At 39.4% G+C, this 21,164-nt stretch overlaps 1 protein-coding gene across 10 annotated transcripts in view; it reads right to left on the reverse strand.

Annotated features, from left to right (window-relative positions):
* LOC114784599 (sodium/potassium/calcium exchanger 2-like) overlaps positions 1–21,164 on the reverse strand; it is a 50,749-nt gene that overhangs the window by 13,124 nt on the left and 16,461 nt on the right. For 2 of the 10 annotated variants that reach the window (XM_028970114.1, XM_028970099.1), the window contains 7 exons: positions 17,868–17,906; positions 16,145–16,253; positions 7,789–7,803; positions 7,361–7,417; positions 5,424–5,474; positions 2,941–3,021; positions 1,521–1,603 (listed from right to left, as the gene is read on the reverse strand). In XM_028970114.1, the coding sequence (XP_028825947.1) occupies positions 1,521–1,603; positions 2,941–3,021; positions 5,424–5,474; positions 7,361–7,417; positions 7,789–7,803; positions 16,145–16,253; positions 17,868–17,906 (435 nt within the window). The remainder of the gene's footprint in view (positions 1–1,520; positions 1,604–2,940; positions 3,022–5,423; positions 5,475–7,360; positions 7,418–7,788; positions 7,804–16,144; positions 16,254–17,867; positions 17,907–21,164) is intronic. The other 8 variants (XM_028970119.1, XM_028970138.1, XM_028970159.1 and 5 more) reach the window with 6 other exon arrangements.

Here is a 21,164-nt window from a genome sequence, read left to right on the forward strand (position 1 = left end):
CTTGTTTTACTCAGTGCAATGGCTTCATTTTCATGTAATGGATGGCACTAAGAAGTGTAGTAGTGAACAGAGACTATATTTGTTTGTATTTAACTGTGATGGTCATGGAAAAAAAAGTTCAGCTTATGCCGATTCAGGCATTCTGTTGTAGACTTAGATGTCTTTTGGGTTATTATATTGTGGAAGGACTGATTTTCTTTTAATTTCAGAACGTACTGGTATTTGTGAATTGTTCCCTTATCAATGAAATGTAAGCAATTCCAAATAATAAATAATGTTCTCTTTAGCTGCTTGAGCTCAAAAAAATAATGTTCTTTTCACAGAATTTAGCCTCCCAACACAGTTTTGCAAACTGTGGCCAAAATGATATTTTGACTTTATTAATCCATAAAAAGGATTGTTCAGGGGGTTTGATTTGTATTACAACAGTTCACTCAGTATTCTTGGTCTTGAAGAAACATCTACCTGAAAAAATGTGTTAATACAAATATCTGTTACAAATAGATAAACAAATATTGTGCACCAATGGACTTGTTCACATTCTGACCTTGCTGTCATCTTTTGTCTGTTGCTTTGTTACTTGTTACTTTGTACGTGTATTACTTGTATTTATTTCTTTTTTTAAGAATGCATGGTTAGAGATGCCATTGCAGTTTTACTAGCTAACTTTGAAAATCTCACCTTTCATAACAAAGGCTGTAAGCAATATATTAGCTTATATTAACATCTGGAAATAGTTAAGTTCAAATGTATTGGTGTACCCACACATGATGATGTTCTCTTCCTTTTTCATTTAATAACAGTGTACGCTACAAATTGTCAATATAATGTTGTAAAGAAATGTTTAGCAATCAGCATGAACAAAAGAGAGCCAACAAATTAGTTATTAGGCAAACTTCAAGAATGACCACCAAAGTAGAGGGAAGTGAGTCAAAACCTCTAAGGGCCTGAGAAATGAACTTGTTTGCTTTGGTCTGAAGGAGGTCATCCAAGTTAATAAGGTTATCAAGCCTGAATAGCTTAAAGATCCCCTATTTTGAATTTATTTTTGCTTTTTATTGGTCTTAGAGGTCCCTTAATACTGTATCTGATTTAGTTTTTCAGTCGCTTTGAGACATGCATGTAGCTTTAAATACAAATGCCCCTTACAGCACTTGGTAGTCCGGGACAGTCTCTGATCCAGGTACTAACCAGGCCCAACCTTCCTTAGCTTCCGAGATCAGATTAGATTGTGCATTCTTCGTAAGCACCGCAGGACCATAGACAGGCTAGGGGAACAAGTGTTAATGTTAAATAATCTTACAAAGTAACATTTTCATAATAGGGGACCTTTAAGGGATTCTTCCAAGAAGATGAGCTCAAGCAGCTAAAGAGACTTCCTGATATTGAGCTTCTCACCAGTCACAAGAAAAGGGAAACTTCCCCAAAGGGGTGAAGAAAGACACCTTATTTTATAGCGTCTTCTAACCATACCTAGTGTGTCCACACCTCTCAACACAATAAGGTTTACACTTACTTACCGCATCTCCATCTTGTCCAACAGTACCATTCATAGGTGGTGTCACTTCCACTTCAACATTAGAGCTGTTAGGGAGGTTTTTGTCTGCAAGCACAAACACAGAATACAACTGATGTGGCAAATATAGGAGAAATGTCCTGAGAAAAACAAATGTGCTAAACAAATACACGCTAGTTGATCTTATTAGTATATATGCTAAATCAGTAGCTAATTTAAACAATGAAATAAAATCCTAACAGCAACCAATGGTCCTGCTGAGACAGTAATTCCATCCGTCACATGCACCTTCCAATTCATGTAAGACAGTTCCTCTACTATTCCAAAGAATATTGCAAAGTGGCAGCAGCCTTGTGGTCAGATTAAAACTTCTGTTGTTACAGCATGACTGGAAACTGAAGGGTCCCTGGTTAGGGACTGTGGTTAGGATTCAGCGCTTTCAATGCCAGATCCTGGGTTTGATTCCCAGTCTTGTAAGGCTTTTAAGCTTCTATACTGCACTCCTGCACTTTATTTAGTACTGCACACCTATACTTTACACACCTCCATGATGAATATGCTGCTTAATGGACAACATCATTCTCAGGAATTCTGTCCAATTTAAAGTTAACGTTTTCCAGTTATGTCCTGTTTGTCTTGTTTATTGTACAGAAAAGTTGTACTTTTCTGTTATAGAGATACTGTACAGTATTTAAATTTTAGCTTTAGTTAGTAAAGTTCAGTGTGTATATACATATATATTTGTCTTTATTTTATGATTGCACTATGGGGGGTCTGTGTGAAACATTATTTCAATACATGGTATACTCTGTATATTGTTGTACTGACAATAAACCAATCTTGAATCTTGAAATGTTTACATATATTTATCCCGGCTTCTATTTTAAATTGTATTGATAGCTTAGAGTATATAGATATTTATTATTTTATATATGCCTACTCTGTGTTCTAATTGTTTCCTGTATTGCTGTAACTGGAGCATTGTTGTCTCATCTTTCTGTATACTGGACTATATATAGCTAAGATGACAATAAAGTATACTTTGATCTAAAAAAGCAATCAGTACTGGCAGATTTGATTTACAAATCAGTCATTAAGCCGGGATGTCAGAAGAAGTGAACATAAAAGGAGGCAGTTATCAATAATACGTGTTCTCTGGTATCTAATTACAGATGCTTAAGAGGCTAATATAGATGTTAATATAAATTAGCAGAATTACTGATTACTGAATATGAGGAAAGTGGGCATGAGACACTTTTAAAAATTAAAGAAGTAATTGTTCTAGGATCAACTGAATATATCATGTATGAGTAATGTTTATACAGAAATGTACTAAATGTTGACTATTACTGAGTAGCTTGCACTAAACTGTCACCATTGTTTAGTTTAGACATCTTACTGCTAATAAGATGATACACACTTACCAGTCACTCCATTTGAATCCTCCACCTGACATTTTTTCTTGGCAATTTTGTGAAGAATGGAAGCCTTTTCACGAAATTTTCCTGAAAAATAACGAGCAAAAAAGGATGATGAGGGCAGAAAAAATATACCCTCAAGTTACTTCATTTGGAAGGGCGGAAGACAGGCAGGAGATATGTAGTTCTGTTCAGCAAATACCACTAAAGGACTCCTTAGGTCAAAATTACATCCATTAACAGTGACATCCAATGATGTGGCAGCAATTTCCTGGTGAGTAACCTTATTGCTGTTGGAGACGGAGGTGTGTGTTGTGCGGAGGTAAGTGAGGTCATAACAATGTCTGCATTAATGACTAGAAGGAATGGCCCTTCAAACCAGCTCAGTTCAATAAATGACTGACCATCGTCTTTATTCTCAGGAGGTGAGGCTAAAGTTCAAATATAAACCAAAGCAAACAGACTGTGCTATGGTCAAATATAAATGTACCTATTTATTTCAAACTTGTTATAGGCATATTTTCACATTTTATATGACATTGCAAAAATACATTTACTACTACTTATCCAAGGCCAACTGAAATATTTTACCTCCAGAAGGGCCACACAGAATAGATTCTGTAAATCTCAAAATATCTCAACCAAAATGTATGACAATATCATAACAATTGGATGTCAATAGAATTGAATATGTGTGCACACTCAAATTCTAGTCTTCATTGTCAAGGATTGTACACATATTGAAATGTTATGATTTGATCAACCAGGCAGATACAATGACCGGACTGGATTTTTTAAATTGGTAGTTAACTGGCAGTGAAAAAGACTATTTTCTATAAAAACATTAATTCATACATGGACATGTTCTTGCTGTTTATACCTGTTATGAACTGTGTTCAAATCATGAGGACACAAGTGCAAAGACCTCATGGATATTGATTAAATCAAAACAATAAAGGAAAATCAATATATAGTTAATATATACATACATATAGTTAAAACAAACAGTACCAGTACTGTGTAGGTCGGTGTTGGTCACTGCATTGAAATGAATCATTTTTCAAGTATTCACAACTGATTCAAAACATCTGTGTGTTTTTCAAATCTAATTAAATATTTTATTTGATTAGTATTATTATGAGTTTTGCTTGTAATCATTTCTGCATGCTATACCACTATGAGTTTGTGTGACCAACCACTTTTCTGAGCTATTATTCTATGGAGATTAAAGATTTAGAGATTTTAAAGAGATTGTATGATCTGTTTTTTTAAATGGATCTGCGCAGATCCTATATGTCCAGCAGGTCAATGAGAGGCCAGGTCTATGTCCCACAATAAAACACCACAGGACTATCATCAGGCTTGTTCCTGGGACCAAAGTTTTGGAGTCCCTACATAAACAGGGATTAATTGATTAATATTTGACCTGACAACTGTGACATCGTCTGTGACCTTCCAACAAAATCATTAACCATGCAGATTACTCTATCTCTCTCTTCTCTCTTCCTATAATTCTCTATGTTCTGTTTGCCACTATCGACATATTTGCTGAACATGTGCCATAACCCATTCTGACGTGCCCTTATAGATCCCCAAAGCCTCTGCTGTGGCCATTCATGCATGGTTGATGCTGGGGCCCCAGACCTAAGGTCAGTCATTTATCAGGCAAAGAGTTTAACATTCGCAGACACAAAAAAAGCTATTTACTAATCACCAATCGCACCTCCCTACTAATCCTCTCATTTGCCTGAGACTCATTACAACTTAGACTGAGGCATCATGTAAGTCATCAATAATAAATGATTCAACTTCAAGATGCAACATATAAGAGCAGAGACAACACTGCATATGGCTGCAATTCTCAAAATGTGGGGCACGACACACCAGTGGAGGATAGAGACATATCAGGTGGGGTGCAACAAACAAAGCTGGCAATTCCGAGAAAAACAAGATCCATGGTAATCAGCCAATAACCCATGACTTATGGATGGGTTTAAAAAAAAAAAAAAAAAAAAAATTATATATATATATATATATATATATATATATATATATATATATATGTGTGTGTGTGTGTGTGTGTGTGTGTGTGTGTGTGTGAGTATGTATGTAGTTATAGTTTTATATATGGATACAAGCAACAAAAGATATAAAAAATTATTTCACAAGAGTTGAATGAAAGAAAAAATGTGTACAATCACAACACACAACACAATATTTTGTATCCAAAACTGTACTGAAGTCAAGCCACATTATATTACATAGTGAAAAAAAAACATGACAAACAATGAACAAAAACAGAAATTAACAAAAACACTACAAAATACGATGAATATGGCCACCACGATTTGCACTTGTGTCAGTGAAATCTTGTTTAGAGAGAGAAAGAAAGATAGAGAGAGAGACAGAGAAAGAAAACACAAAACAACTAAAATAGAGGAAAGACTGAATGGAAAAAATACTCAGAGATAATGGTGGGAAGCACTTACCTTCTTCTGTCATTGAGTGATAATATTTTAGCTTGCCATAAGTCCCAAGTTCTACAGACATCACACCAAGAGACAAAAGTAAGGCAACAAAGACACAAAAGAAGCAGAGAGAACATGAAGAAAGAAGACATTTGAGATTCTAACACACACACAAACACATTTTTAATAAAGAAACGCTAAAACAAATCTCTCTCTAAAGAAGAAACTACCACTAAAAGTGCAAAGCATTGTAGCATTCCAATTAAAAAATAATAGGATTTATAATTAGTAAAAACAAAAAGAAAAAAAGAAAAATTAAGTCAGAAATGACTGAATTTAGGTTTAGGTGAACTTGTGACACAAATGTAGCCACATTTTTTGATGCTTGAAATGCATTGGTTTGTTTATCTCTAGTGTTGACAACCTTGCATGTGACCCCCAGCGCCTCTTCACCAGTATCAGGAAACAAACACTGGTCACAGTTTGTGCCCAGAGCACAAAGCTTTTAACATTGATTCTGCACCAGGAAAGGGGGTACTTGCATAACACAAATGTGGCCAAATAAATTATCAAATGGTTTCTCTGGCATGGAGTAGTAAGAGCCTGAGGAGGAGCGTGACTGGACTGACTATGGCTGCATCCACAGCATAAACAGACTGACCCTCAGGCTTTGAGGATGGGGGATTGATGTGCAGAGAATTCAAATAAGATTCAGTCTGAGAGTTATAAATCTGGAATGTCAACAAGCATCTAAATGGTTAAACATCAAAAGACATAGCCAGCTGACACTGTGAAGGTCAGTGCCCCCTGTCCTATTGGAGGTCAGGAAACCAGGAATCATCTCAAGCAACTGGGAGTACTCCACAGACTGTACAACTCATCTGAATCAGACAGCCGTCACACCCAGATGGCTTTCCTCTGAACTGCAACAGTATATTTGTCACAGAAAGGGTTCTTTGAAAACACCTCAAAATTTAGGTTTCTGAAAATACAGGTAGACAAAAATGTTGGATTAAACAAACACAATGCTGTTCTGTCCACTGTGTATTCACATGATCCAGATAATTAAGCATCTGTTTGTAGCCAGTGACAATATTGCTGTAATGGTTCTAGTTCATTCCATGCTCTCACTTCTAGTCCATTCCATACTTTTGGGTTCTGTTCAGATACTGTGTGATGCAAAGATAAACAAAAAGCAATACAAGGCCTTCATTGCTGCATTTTGAATTTTAAAATACATCACAGTTTATCCTATGGGAGCAGGTCAGGGAAACACACGTTCTTTGTCCACATACAGGCCTTAATAATGTGTGCATAATGAATTCTTAATTATCTTGTTGAAATATGCATGGATATTCTGCTAAAGGTGTTGCTCTTTGACAGTTTTTGACAGTTCCTCATTCAGTGCTGTTACAGGGATCGGAGATCATCGTAATTAAGATTAGGTTTGTATCCATGTCCTTTACACAGTGAAAGACCTCCAGATTTAATCAATCTTTTAATGATGTTATGCAATATAGGCATAATATTCCCCCAAACTTTTTTTTCATATCCGTTTAACTCATTGCTTGCCCTAAAATTGTTCTGGATTGAATCACAGGCCTCAACTGCAGAAATGGATGTTAATCTCTCGCCCACTCATGTACTATCCTAAACCACTTAATCCAGATCGGGGTCAAAGCTTCAGGCACCCATCCAGGGACATCAAGGGCAGGGCACAGGGCCACAACATTGAGCACACATCATTCACTCACATACACACACCTATGGCCACTTTAGAGTCGCTAATCCACTCAGTGTGAATGCCTTTTGGTGGAAGCCTGCACCAACACAGGGCAGGCTTGAAACACCATACACACCAAGCCAGAAGCTGAATACATAACCTTGGAGGTGTGAGGACATGTTGCTAACTGCTGTGCCACTGTGTAAAATAATGCCTAGGATGCTATGTTTCCAACCTTGCTTATTGGGAGCAAAACTTTCATCATTTGGTGCTTGTCTGTTGAATATTCCTTCTGTGGAAAATTAATGTTTTAACAAAACATCATACTTTTAAAGTCATCCAAGCAGTAAATAGCTAGAATTTTTTAACTGATATGTTAGTAGTGAATATATGGGGAAAGTGAAGACCAGGATAATTAATAATGTGTCACAATGAAAATAATACAGGAAACATGGAAAAAATCTGAAAGTTGCCTGCAGAAAGACATTATGTTTTCACAGACCTGGGACAGCCAGAGTTTTTAGAAATATAAAATATAAAAATGAATGAATGGGGGATTACATGAATACATACTGCCTCACAGAAGTGATAATGACAAACTATGACAGGCCGAAAAACAAACAGATTTTGGGCAAAGACACTTAGAGAAAAAACACAACTCACCAGAGTCAGCAAATTCTGAGGAAATGAAAGATAATGATAGAAAGAAAGACAGAAAGAGAGGGGAAAAGAAAATGTGTAAATATATAATACATTATATAAAGAGGAAAATGGACCAAACAGAGATAGCTGTAAAAGAGAAAACATGTAAGTGAAGATGCTGCTTCCTTATATCGCATTATTTTTTCAAATTGTAATTGAACCGTGTGTCATGGAATTGATCTTCAGTATTCAGAGGGCAAAGGGTACATGTACAGTGGGGCAAAGCAGCTCCAAGTTGTCCCACTTAAAAAGATGAGAGATGGCTGTTTCCTCACAGTTCTCAAGATCATTTGTACCCCACAAGATTGTGAAGCCCCAGGTTGTGGGATATTCAAGTTCAAGTTGAGCTTTACTGTCATTTCAGCTACATACATGTTAGACAGTGCATAGTGAAATGAAACAATGTTTATTTGGAATGGCTACATAAAGGGCACATGGGACACACAGGTAGTGCAAGCCAAGCATTGTAGGAATACCAAGAGTAACATCAAACAAAACATGTAAATAACAAAGAAGACAGACAGAATTAAAAACCAATGTGCAAATATTGCTGTAATAGACATATGATAGACATATGTTCAGTCCAGAGTGGGAAGTCCCTGAGTGTTCAGGTGTCTGATGGCCTGTGGTATAAAGCTGTTGCACACTCGGGCAGTGAGGGTCAGAATGCTTCGGTTCCTTTTTCCAGATAGTAAGAGGTTGAAGAGTGCATGTAAGGTGTTTGTAAAATCCTTCACAATGCTGGTGGCTTTACTGATGCAGCGTATGTTGTAAATATGGAGGGAAAAGAGACTGGCGATCTTCGCTGTCCTTGCTATCCACTGTAGGGTTGATGTGGTGCTGTTCCCAAACCAGACAGTGATGCAGCTGGTCAGAATGCTCTCAATAGTCCTTCTGTAGAAGATGGTGAGGATGGGTGGTGGGAGGTAGGCTTTCCTCAGTCTCTGCAGGAAGTAAAGACACTGCTGAGCTCTCTTGGCTGTTGAGCTGATGTTGAGAGTCCAGGAGAGGTTCTCCTCTAGATGAACACTGAGAAACTTTGTGTTCTTGATGATCTCCACACAAGATCCATCAATGTTCAGTGGAAAGTGGTCCCTCCATTGAAGAACTCTTAGGCCCGTGTGGCCTTGAGAAACGTTAGAATGAGGAGACGTTGCAGATTTTAGTAGGAACATCTGCCAGCTGGTCTGCACATTCTCTGAGCATCTTCCAGGGACTTTGTCTGGTCCAGCAGCCTTTCATGAGGTTTTCCTCATGTTAGCCGTGGTTAGACACAGCACCTGATCACTAGGAGGAGGGTTGCATTTCCTTGCAGTCACATTGTTCTGTGTGTGCATAAAAGTAATTCAGCGCATTCGGTAAAGAGGGGGTCGAGGTTGTAATCTTGTAGTTTGTGAACTACAACAGTGTAGTGCAGTGAACAGTTGCCGGAGGGTCCGGGATCGCCTCCCTGCGCGGTGCAGGGAGGGGAGCTGGTCGCACTGCCAGCAAAGACGTGCAGCGAGAGGGGCTGCATGTGCCTAGAATGCACCACCCAGGGGTGCAGTAAATGCCACTGGTTTTTGTGTGCATATGTTCAGTCCAGAGTGGGACTGTGGGACTGTGGGACATGTGGGACATGTGCCTAGAATGCACCACCCAGGGGTGCAGTAAATGCCACTGGTTTTTGTGTGCATATGTTCAGTCCAGAGTGGGAAGTCCCTGAGTGTTCAGGTGTCTGATGGCCTGTGGTATAAAGCTGTTGCACACTCGGTCAGTGAGGGTCAGAATGCTTCGGTTCCTTTTTCCAGATAGTAAGAGGTTGAAGAGTGCATGTAAGGTGTTTGTAAAATCCTTCACAATGCTGGTGGCTTTACTGATGCAGTGTATGTTGTAAATATGGAGGGAAAAGAGACTCTGACGATCTTCTCCGCTGTCCTTGCTATCCACTGTAAGGTTGTGCAGTTCCCAAACCAGACAGTGATGCAGCTGGTCAGAATGCTCTCAATAGTCCTTCTGTAGAAGATGGTGAGGATGGGTGGTGGGAGGTAGGCTTTCCTCAGTCTCTGCAGGAAGTAAAGACACTGCTGAGCTCTCTTGGCTGATGAGCTGATGTTGAGAGTCCAGGAGAGGTTCTCCTCTAGATGAACACTGAGGTTTTCCTCATGTTAGCCGTGGTTAGACACAGCACCTGATCACTAGGAGGAGGGTTGCATTTCCTTGCAGTCACATTGTTCTGTGTGTGCATAAAAGTAATTCAGCGCATTCGGTAAAGAGGGGGTCGAGGTTGTAATCTTGTAGTTTGTGAACTACAACAGTGTAGTGCAGTGAACAGTTGCCGGAGGGTCCGGGATCGCCTCCCTGCGCGGTGCAGGGAGGGGAGCTGGTCGCACTGCCAGCAAAGACGTGCAGCGAGAGGGGCTGCATGTGCCTAGAATGCACCACCCAGGGGTGCAGTAAATGCCACTGGTTTTTGTGTGCATATGTTCAGTCCAGAGTGGGACTGTGGGACTGTGGGACATGTGGGACATGTGCCTAGAATGCACCACCCAGGGGTGCAGTAAATGCCACTGGTTTTTGTGTGCATATGTTCAGTCCAGAGTGGGAAGTCCCTGAGTGTTCAGGTGTCTGATGGCCTGTGGTATAAAGCTGTTGCACACTCGGTCAGTGAGGGTCAGAATGCTTCGGTTCCTTTTTCCAGATAGTAAGAGGTTGAAGAGTGCATGTAAGGTGTTTGTAAAATCCTTCACAATGCTGGTGGCTTTACTGATGCAGTGTATGTTGTAAATATGGAGGGAAAAGAGACTCTGACGATCTTCTCCGCTGTCCTTGCTATCCACTGTAAGGTTGTGCAGTTCCCAAACCAGACAGTGATGCAGCTGGTCAGAATGCTCTCAATAGTCCTTCTGTAGAAGATGGTGAGGATGGGTGGTGGGAGGTAGGCTTTCCTCAGTCTCTGCAGGAAGTAAAGACACTGCTGAGCTCTCTTGGCTGATGAGCTGATGTTGAGAGTCCAGGAGAGGTTCTCCTCTAGATGAACACTGAGGTTTTCCTCATGTTAGCCGTGGTTAGACACAGCACCTGATCACTTGGAGGAGGGTTGCATTTCCTTGCCGTCACGTTGTTCTGTGTGTGCATAAAAGTAATTCAGCGCATTTGGTAAAGAGGGGGTTGAGGTTGTAATCTTGTAGTTTGTGAACTACAACAGTGTAGTGCAGTGAACGGTTGCCGGAGGGTCCGGGATCGCCTCCCTGCGCGGTGCAGGGAGGGGAGCTGGTCGCACTGCCAGCAAGGACGTGCAGCGAGAGGGGCAGCATGTGCCTAGAATGCACCACCCAGGGGTGCAGTAAATGCCACTGCTTTTTGTGTGCAGGTTGGAGGGATCGAGGCCACCATGCAGGACCACATCTGGGAGACAACCAGAGTGTGCGGGTCCGCCAGGGGGAGGACACAGCAGGGCAGGAGCCCTGTGGTTGCCGCCGCCCGCCCCGCCTCCTCCTCTGATGGCACTGCTAGGGCTCGGGGCATGTAGCCTGTGGAGGGGGGCTCTGTCAGTATTGGCTGCAGCTTGAGACACACCTGGGCCCAATCAGGACAGTGTTTTAAAGGCTCTGTGGAGCGGCCGGTCATGCCTGCGGCATTCTTTTGTGAACCGACTTCCTTATATGTGTAGTTTTTCAGTTCTGGCAATCGTCACACGCCTGTGGGTCTGTTTTCGCTCTCCCCTGTTTTTGGCCCTCGCTCTGTTTTGGTTTCTGTTAGTTAATAAATCTTGTTTCTCAGAATGTCCCGCGTCTGCGCTTCCTTCCCCTGTCGCGGACGTGACAGCCATCTGGATTGGATTAACACTTAGTATAGCACGCACCCCTGCCCGATTGCCGCTCTTCTGGTTTCTCATGCAATGCTTGTGGTGGTATTTACCCCGGGCACCAGCATCAGGTAACACTGGTGCCTGGGGGGGCCTGCTCTCCACAGCAGTCTAAGATATACTTTTTGACATGCTGAAAGACAAAAAAAAGTACAAAAATGCACCATTTTGGGTCCGGAGAGGCCTGACGTACTAAATTTCTGACGTACTAAATTGAAATTATGAGACACTTAATGACAGATAAAACACCATGTATGTGCTACCCAAACGGGGTAAACAGACAACTATAATGTCCAAGAGATTCATTAGAATGTATGATATTATTTCCATGAATGTCTTTATTATGTCTTGTTCCACCAGACTATGATCACCTGCATTTTGTGTACATTTTTGTGCTTTTTCTGTGTTTCCAGCCTATGAGTCCGTAGCATTCTTGGCCATTGGTGCTGTTTCTATCCTGAGCCTTCGGCTTCCGTGCCAACTACCCATGACAGCACTCTTAAACGTCTTTACACTCGCTAAGTAAAAGCTGAATAGAAATGTTTACCATATACTGTACCGTTTAGTGTTAATCTGATCTTATCTATTAACAGTATCAGATATATTGTATGTCAGTTGATGGACCTGTCAGTCTTAATGCCCTTATTGATTAATTAATTAATCATTAATTAATTGATTATTTTTTTTATAGTACCTAATATCTCTATAGGTGAAACCAGCACCAAGAAATGCATTGTCACATTCCCCAGTGGCTGGCTTCTGCAATTACTGGGGATTAAACAATTGTAACCCACATCATCTCTCATTACTCGTAGCTTGAGGACGCTACCTAAATCCAGTATGCAACAGCAGGCATTAAACCAGTGACAGACTAGTTCTATGTCACAACCCATAGTTCGAGAAACACAACTAGAGCTCTGCTAAGTGCGAGATTTGGGAAAGCAGTATATTAATAAAAAGGTTTCAGTCTATTCATAAGCAGCATCTAGAGCAGTTCAGATCCAATTGCATCAACAATTTAAACATTTAATCTGAAAAACAATATTGTATATGATGCTGTTGCGTATTACTTTACCTTACTTTATTTTGCAGACGCTTTTATCCAAAGCAACTTATAGGAGGAAGACACCAGCAATTCTCATTCGATTTCTATAGATTTTGAGTTTACAAAAACTAATATCACCCTTCCCCTAAATCTGTACTAGGACTGGGCTCAGTGGTCCGTGCTATATTGAGCTTACATTTGACCTGAACATACTGTGAAACATACTGTCAAACCGGACGAATGAGCACAATTTCTAATTCCGATTTAGTTTCTCATTATTTTGACTTAGCATGCCGTAATTTCCACTTAGTATCTCATAATTTCAACTTAGTATCTCATAATTATTAACTAATATCTCATAATTATGACTTAAGAAGAGGAAGATAGGAAGACAACTCGTTGTAGTATTTTATTTTATTTATGTGGCAGAAATGGGCTTCCATTATTTTCTAATAATTGCTCAAACAGTTGAGCTCTTCTCACCAAGCTTCTTGCATATTTTAAACTGTCTCATTCCAGTCTTGTGCAGGCAAGCAATCTTGTCCCTACTGTCCTTAGACAGCTCTCTTGGCTATAGTGGAGGCTGGAGTCTGACTGTTTGAAGGTGTGGACAAAGGTCTTTTACACAGATAATGAGTTAAAACGTGCCAGAATTCTTGGTTGTCCTGTGAATTTCTGGATATTTTTACATGATGAAAATTACAGCACTCTGTACAGCACTTTCTAAGTGGGACAGTTGGCGGCTGCCAAATACTGTTTACCCCACTGTTTAAGGGTATACATGTATAAAGCCAGTGTTCATTTTGGAAGTAGAGTCAAAGGTTTGCAACACCTACAGGTGAACGTAATGCTACTTTACATATTGCACACTAAATAAATCATTTGTACAGTAATTACTTCTCCACTGGTGGAGTGCATGCATGACCAGTGTTATGTCACAAAGCCCACGAATAGCATGACAATGAAACATATCAATATAAAAACATATAATTTTAATATCAATTGCTCACAAAGTATAAGAAAGTACAATGGAATTAAGTAACCAAACATTCATTCCGTATATTTCTCAAAAGGACACTTTTGAAGACCCCTATTTTCTGAGAGAAATGTTGATTCTGAAAAACCGGAAGGCATTGTTTGAAGGTAAATTAGTTATAGGCAAGATCTGCTGGCAAGATCCTTTGGCAATTGGGTGATTAGCACTAACAATGACCGTGTGCAAACTGTTTTCTTTGATTTGTTCTTTTTTAAGGATCCAATTTGACATGATGTGTGTGAATAAACAAGAATCCTCTCTGCCTGGCACAGCTATATTTAATTTCAAAGTTTAAATAAGCCTTCTACAATAAACATTTTGGCAAGAAACGGAACAGTGGAAAAAAAAGTACAAAGTCTATGAAAGTTAACAAGAACCAACTTTAACTTAATTGACAGATGGAGCTTCTGAATGATAATTAGTCCCTAGGCAACAAATGACTCACAAGCCATGTGTGATTCAGAGTCATTAGCTTTGTGATGATAATAATAGGCATTGTCCGCACAGAGGATTGGTGTTTTAGTAACATTTATTTATTTGTTTATTCAATTGCTTACTTGCCTGCATAATTATCTATATGATTCAGGTTAGATAACTGCTGTTAGCAGTGTACCAATTGACGTTCCAAACATTATATTTTTTACAAAAACATTTGTGGCACAGGTTTTTAAAATAATTAACAAATGATTCCTTATGGCTCAGATATTTTTTTCTAATGAAAGTGTACATATCTTATTTTTGTAATTCTAAAAAAAATAAGGAACCACAATTCTCATTAAAGGAAACATTTATATACTGTAATAAAATATGGTTGCACACTTACTAGTGAAAGTGAAGTGATTGTCATTGTGATACATCGAGGCAGAGCACACGGTGGACACAACGAAATGTGTCATCTGCTTTTAACTCATCCCAAAGGCAACCGTGACAGGTGCCCGGGTAGCAGTGTGGACCTCAGTGGACTGGGATTTGAACCGACACCCGTCTGATTATGGCAGCGGCCTTAACTGCTAGGCCACCACTGCCCCTTACACTAGGTGTAAGACGTTAAGGATTTTGAGGGTTATGAGTAAGTTATGAAAAATGTTTGCGGACATGTTTTGGTATAAAGTAGTTCAAGTCAGAAGGTCCAAGTGAAGTCATAAGTCATTGCAGTTTAAGCTTGAGTCAAGTCAAGTCTAAAGTCATTAAATCTATGACTCGTCTGACTGACTGTGGTGGGAAGTGTCATGTGTGAAGTAAATATGTGAACTGAATGAAATGGTTTTGTAACTATATTTACAGCTACATGACCAGGGGGGAAAGTCGGCCTTCTTTCTGCTGTACTAAGGGCTTGCTTGGTACAGCAGAAAGAGCTTGCTTTGGAGTATTTACTTTCCTGTGAAGAGGCTTATTAAACAGTTTCTGTTTCCACCTACACATAACACTTGCTGATATGAAGGTTTGCTTTTCCTTTTACTTCCAGCTTCAACTCAAAGCCCTGCGGCTGTCATTCAACTGTACATGATGTGCCAGTAGCAGAAACTAATTAAGACATGTCTGTTTGCTTCTTCATGTCATCTCTGAAATGAATTATTTTTATAATGATATAAACCCCCAGCAAGTCCGAGAACCTATGTTAAAATCATTGGTATTTTGTATGTCATGGTTGTGAGTAGAACAGGGGCAATTTGCCACATCATGATTGAGTATGTGGATTGTGCATTATGCTAGAGTGCATAATATAAAGAGGTCCTCTGCAAAAAGAGATACCTCTACTTCAGAATGTAAAATTCAATGAGACTGTCTTGGTTTTGATACTCCAACTGGACTCATTTAAAACATTTGCCTAGTAGTGAGCACTAAGAGAATGAAGTGGAAAACCTCTGAATCAAATCCTGCTGAAATACATACATACATTCAGTACTAAGGTCAAATTAAAAATTAGTCTCACTTGACATTATGTGTGTTATCCTGAATTTAGTCCAGTATAATACTATATCATGTAATATTGTAATGTGGTAATCAGTTTATAGCTAAGAGTATGTTGACATTTACAGCATTTATCAGACGCCCTTATCCACTTAATGTTGATTAGCACACCTACAATGTGTGTACATAAATACAGCATTTGGAAGTCAAGCTGCTCTGTGGACAATCAAAGGGCACAATATGTACTTCTAGAATGATATATAACAAAGGCTCTAATGATTGAGACAGAAGAGTTGGCAACTAGGTGTGCAAGTGTAATCACTTTTACAAGAACAAACCCTATACTAACACCACAAGACTATCTTCAGATATGGGTGAAATTTAATGTGAGAGAAAGACAGCTATGCTGATCTGCTGATAAAAGATCAAGTGAACTGTGTCTTGTGAATGTGTGTGTCTGCAAGGAGAGTCACCTTACCTTCACTGAGAGGGTCCAGTGTGTGGATCATGAGCTGGAAAATGCTGTTCCTCATCAGACTGTTGTGTAGTGAGGCAGAGCTGCCGCCACGCTGTAGCCTCGGCCTGGCCTATTGGAGGAGAAAGGTTTCAGTCAAGAAATGCCCCCTGTGATTGGAGACACTGTTCAAGAGAACAACACCACTCAGCATATTTACCATTAGGATAACAGGGAGTCCAATTGGACATCATTTTAACATTTTTTGATTCCTGATCAACATTTACAGCATTTATCAGACACACTTATCCAGAGTGACTTACAATCAGTAATTACAGTGACAATCAGTCAGTAATTACAGGGACAGTCCCTCTGGAGCAACTTAGGGCTAAGTGTCTTGCTCAGGGACACAATAGTAGTAAGTGAGATTTTGAGATTTGAGTGTGCATGTCCACTCTCACATGAACCAAAGAAGCTGGTTAGTAAGGTAACTGCAGAATCCATGAGCGGTACTCTCAGAGCTCACAAACCTTCTAAACCATTGTTTCTTTCAAAGATTCATGACACTATTCCCTGAAGAAAGATTTGTTCACAGTTTTGCTGATTCTTAAAAACTATATCCTGGGAGTGAAATCAATAATAAAAAAAAAAAAACACTTCAGAACTTTTTCACTACCAAGGAGATTGTCAATGTTATAGTGTGCTGAAAAGTTTATTGTTATATTTGTTTTGTTCAGAATGGGTAAGGGAGAGGTTGACTTGGGAGATGTTCTTAATTGTTTGGGGGAGGGGGGATTAGGTCACAAACTGGATGTTTGAAAGTCTTTACAATAGACATTAATTAAATGAGGTGGGTTTATGGTAGATAATAAAATGGCCATGCCACAACCATGTAACAACAGAAATCTTCAGTACTGTCAATTGACTATTTTTGCATCTTTAATCTGATTTGGTGTCTGGTCATTTCATATAATAGCACACCCATTTTGTAATCTTTGGCAGGAATTTACTGAAAGAATATTTTGCTCACTGTTGTGGTGATGTGACATTAGGGGCACTGATCACATTGACATAAACCCAGAGTATTTTGAAGAATCTGAGGATATCTCATCCCTCCTTACACTTAGTCACTGTTTGACCTTTAGCTGCTTGCAGCATCCAACAGAGCTGTTAGCATTAAAAGCTGCCAGCTATGCCAGTGGTTGGCTAATGCATTATATGCAAAAGGCCCCCCATTGCACCTAGAGGACCCAATTCAAGTGTAGCTCCACCTTCCTCCCTTCCTCCCTCTTTCTAAAAATAACCCTGGCAGCCTTCAACAAGGTCGTGCTGCCTGCAGGCAAACGTCAGAGAAACAGCCAGTGTCTCAAGTGTGGAGAATGGTGGCATACTGTGGTGTATGTCAGTGCAATCTGGAGATGTCAGCTGCTTATTCACTATCACGTGCTGTGCTGAGGTGGGATGGTGATTAAGACATTCTCAAAGCAAAATGTCCTCAGCATAATTTTTTTTTTGCAACTGACAGCTGTTTATATTAAACAAAATATACACTTAACTGTTTTAATTTTATTTTAATACATAACAAGATCAGATAGGGATTCCAGAGGTCTGACTTCAGGGTTGACAAGACTGGAGGCTCTGAATGTATAGGAACAGAGTAAGGATTGTTGAGTACAGCTAAGCACGGTCATCACAAAACAGAGACACACAGACACACAGAAAAGCACAACACTGAGACAAGACCTACCGACAACTTGCTCTCATCCTCTGCTCCCTCAGGGCTCCCCTTTAGAGCAAAAATCAAAATAAATAAAAATAAATCAAATCAAGAGAGAGGGGGAGGAAGAAATAGGAGGAGAGACACAAGAAGACATACAAATGAAACATACTGTAAAGCAAAAGACATGAGAGCACACAGTTCAAGTTCACAGACAAAAGTCAAAGACAAGAAATAAAGAGAAAGAGTCTTCAGATTGAAATAACATAACATAAGTAACAGTAACACGAGGAGGCCTAGACACAATGCTGACAAAACTCCATCAGACAAGACCACGTATTTGGCACAGCAGGTTACTGACACTAAGAGAAGTAGTTTATGCTCATTGCAAGGCACAGCAAGGTCCAACCAAAAACCAGACCAAACTACAGCACTCCAATGGATAAGGGGTGAAATATCTATACAATAGCTATACAAATATGATCACAGATTGAATCAAAACTCTGTTTATATTATTGGCCAATCAGTTGTAGGGATTTGATTTGTTTATCCCTTGGGAGGACTGGTTAAACTGGTTACTCATTATTACAGTGAATCTTGTGCAGTAGATAAAGGGGCAGCTGAAGTACCCATGTCTCCTCCCCCTATATTATGTTATCAAATCTAAACAAGCATAGATGACAGAAAGTGCTTCTCAAACTCCTGCTCAAATGCTGCTTTTTAAAAATCTGAGACTAGGCACTGCTTAGTCCCTCTGTACAACGACTAACCCCTTTATCACTGCATCACTTTATGAAGAACTTCCCATGATGAATTATTTATTTTATTTTTAAATGCTGAATATATTTAGGCTTGACAGAATAGTCATGAACCCAGCACAAAATTACACAAAGACTCATAAAGATCTTTATAACCTTTATGGCAGTTATTGAGATTAGGATGCACCCATGCAGGAAACTAAACCTTGTGGACATATAATGACTAATCACATGAACAGATTGACAGTACATTATAAGTGTCCTTTGGAAATTGCTAGGCACATTAATCTTAGCAGCACTTTTGTTACAGCACTTATGTAAGAATGAATTATGAGGATTCTTGGAAGCATTCACAAATCAGAAGAACATTTTATAAATCTGCTAAGCCACCTCCACATCATGCTGAGTCACTGCATGTGATGTGTCCAAAGCCATTCCTTCATGAGAGCACATTTGCTGAGAAATGGTAATAAGGACTATTCTGAAGGATGTCCATTCATTTCAAGACTTAAAGCACTTAAAGTGATTCAGTTGCCATGAAGGTGATGGACTTTTATTATTTTATTAACTTTACTTGGCTTTGGTGTAAAACTCAAAATGTGCCTAAACTAAGACACTGAAATTTGAATGATAATATGTCTTATTATGGTTGCATTTGAAATATAAAGCAATTAATCAGTGTCAGTGAAACACTTTTTTTGTCGTTTGCAGTCATCTGTTTTTTTCATGTGTAAATTAAATCATATTAAACTAGTATAGATATAAAGTATTAAATAAAAGCATATTTAAGGGAACAGAGATGGCACCGCATTCCACATTCCAAAAACATACCTACAAAGATAATCTACCAGACCAGGGCAAGATGACCACTCTAAAGCCTGAAAGTGAAGTGATTGTCATCGCAGAACACTGAAGCACAGCACAAGGTGACAGAACAAAATCTGTTTTCTGCTTTTAACCCATCACCCTTAGTAAGCAGTCATGAAAGCCACCTGAGGAGCAGTTTCTGAGGATGGCACTTTGCACAGTGGCACCTTGGTGTTTGAAACAGCAACCTTCCAATTACGGGAATTCTTCTTTACCCTCTAGGCTACCACTGCCCCTCTCAGTTGATCTAAAAATAAGAAAAAATTGGCCATAAAATCCAAGACCTCTCTTTCACCAGGAGACTGGGGCAAAGGTTAATTCTCCTGGAAGACCTGAAACTCCTGGACTAATGTCATTGGTTGGACAATAGCCTTTCATTTCCCATGTACCATGTTCAAGTGACATACCTAGTTAACTTCAGGTTTTGTAGATATTGACAGGAATGTGGTATGCCATGATACAGATAAATATGGATGTACAGTTTGGTGTCTCTGTAACCACCAATTTGTATCCTGAGTGAATGAGGAATGCATGAATAGCGAGAATATAGTGAGAATATATAGACTTATATCACTTTTTTATAATGAGCATGAATGAACTGATCTTAAGTCAGAAAGTCTAGGGGGGAGAAGCAATTGCCAGCTTAGCAGAACTGAGAAACTTAGCAAAGCAGCGCCAAGCAGAACAACCTTCAGCCACAATAACAACCTGCCTTCATGAGCCAACACGAGACACCAGCAGCACAGCTGAGCTAAGCCTAATCACCAATAAGTAGGAGCCTTCTATGCCTTACTGGGTAATCATCCATTAGACAGAAAACATGTCATAGATCGTGCATAATATATTAGCATTGACTGTTCATTGCATAAGTCTGCCTGCACGGTACTTGTGAAGCCGAGCTGTTTTATTAACATCGTAGCCTGGTCCAAAATGATTATCACGATTATTTTGATCAATGTTGTAATCATGATTAATAATCACGATTATTCATTATTTTAGGTAAACCACATGTACTGTACTTTCTATTTTAAACAAACAATAACTGAACATTAAACATCAAATAAAAATAACTTTTACATAAAAGTTATAAAAGTTTTATAAATTTTAATAGACTAAAATGTACACAAGACGAAGGGCTACCAAAAAAAAGCCTATGCAGAAAAGGTACAGACTACAAGAAATTTTCTGGCTTAAGGGATAACCAAAGGCAAGTCTCTGTGAAAATACTTAATTTTTTTTATATTTTACATGAACGATGAACATCGATTTACCTGCTTATTTAGAAAGAATAAATATAGACAGGGCAAGTCCTTACTGGGGCAGTGGTGGCCTAACAGTTAAGGAAGTGGCCCCGTAATCAGAAGGTTGCCGGTTCCAATCCTGATCTGCCAAGGCGCCACTGAGGTGTCACACAGCACCGTCCCCACGCACTGCTCCCCGGGCGTCTGTTATGGCTGCCCACTGCTCACTCAGGGTGATGAGTTAAATGCAGAGGACAAATTTCACTGTGTGCATCGTGTGCTGTGCTGCTGTGTATCACATGTGACAATCACTTCACTTTAAAAAGAAGCATTTTGTACAGATTTGTCAAGAACTATAGACAATGAACTAACTATGCAATATAGAGGTGTCAGAACAAAAGCTGTGTCTCTCCTATGAGGTGAGACACAGCTTTAATCTGGAAGGAAGTTGCTTCTCTGCT

This window comes from Denticeps clupeoides, chromosome 1 (genome assembly GCF_900700375.1).
Source record: "Denticeps clupeoides chromosome 1, fDenClu1.1, whole genome shotgun sequence".
NCBI classification, from domain to species: Eukaryota; Metazoa; Chordata; class Actinopteri; order Clupeiformes; family Denticipitidae; genus Denticeps; species Denticeps clupeoides.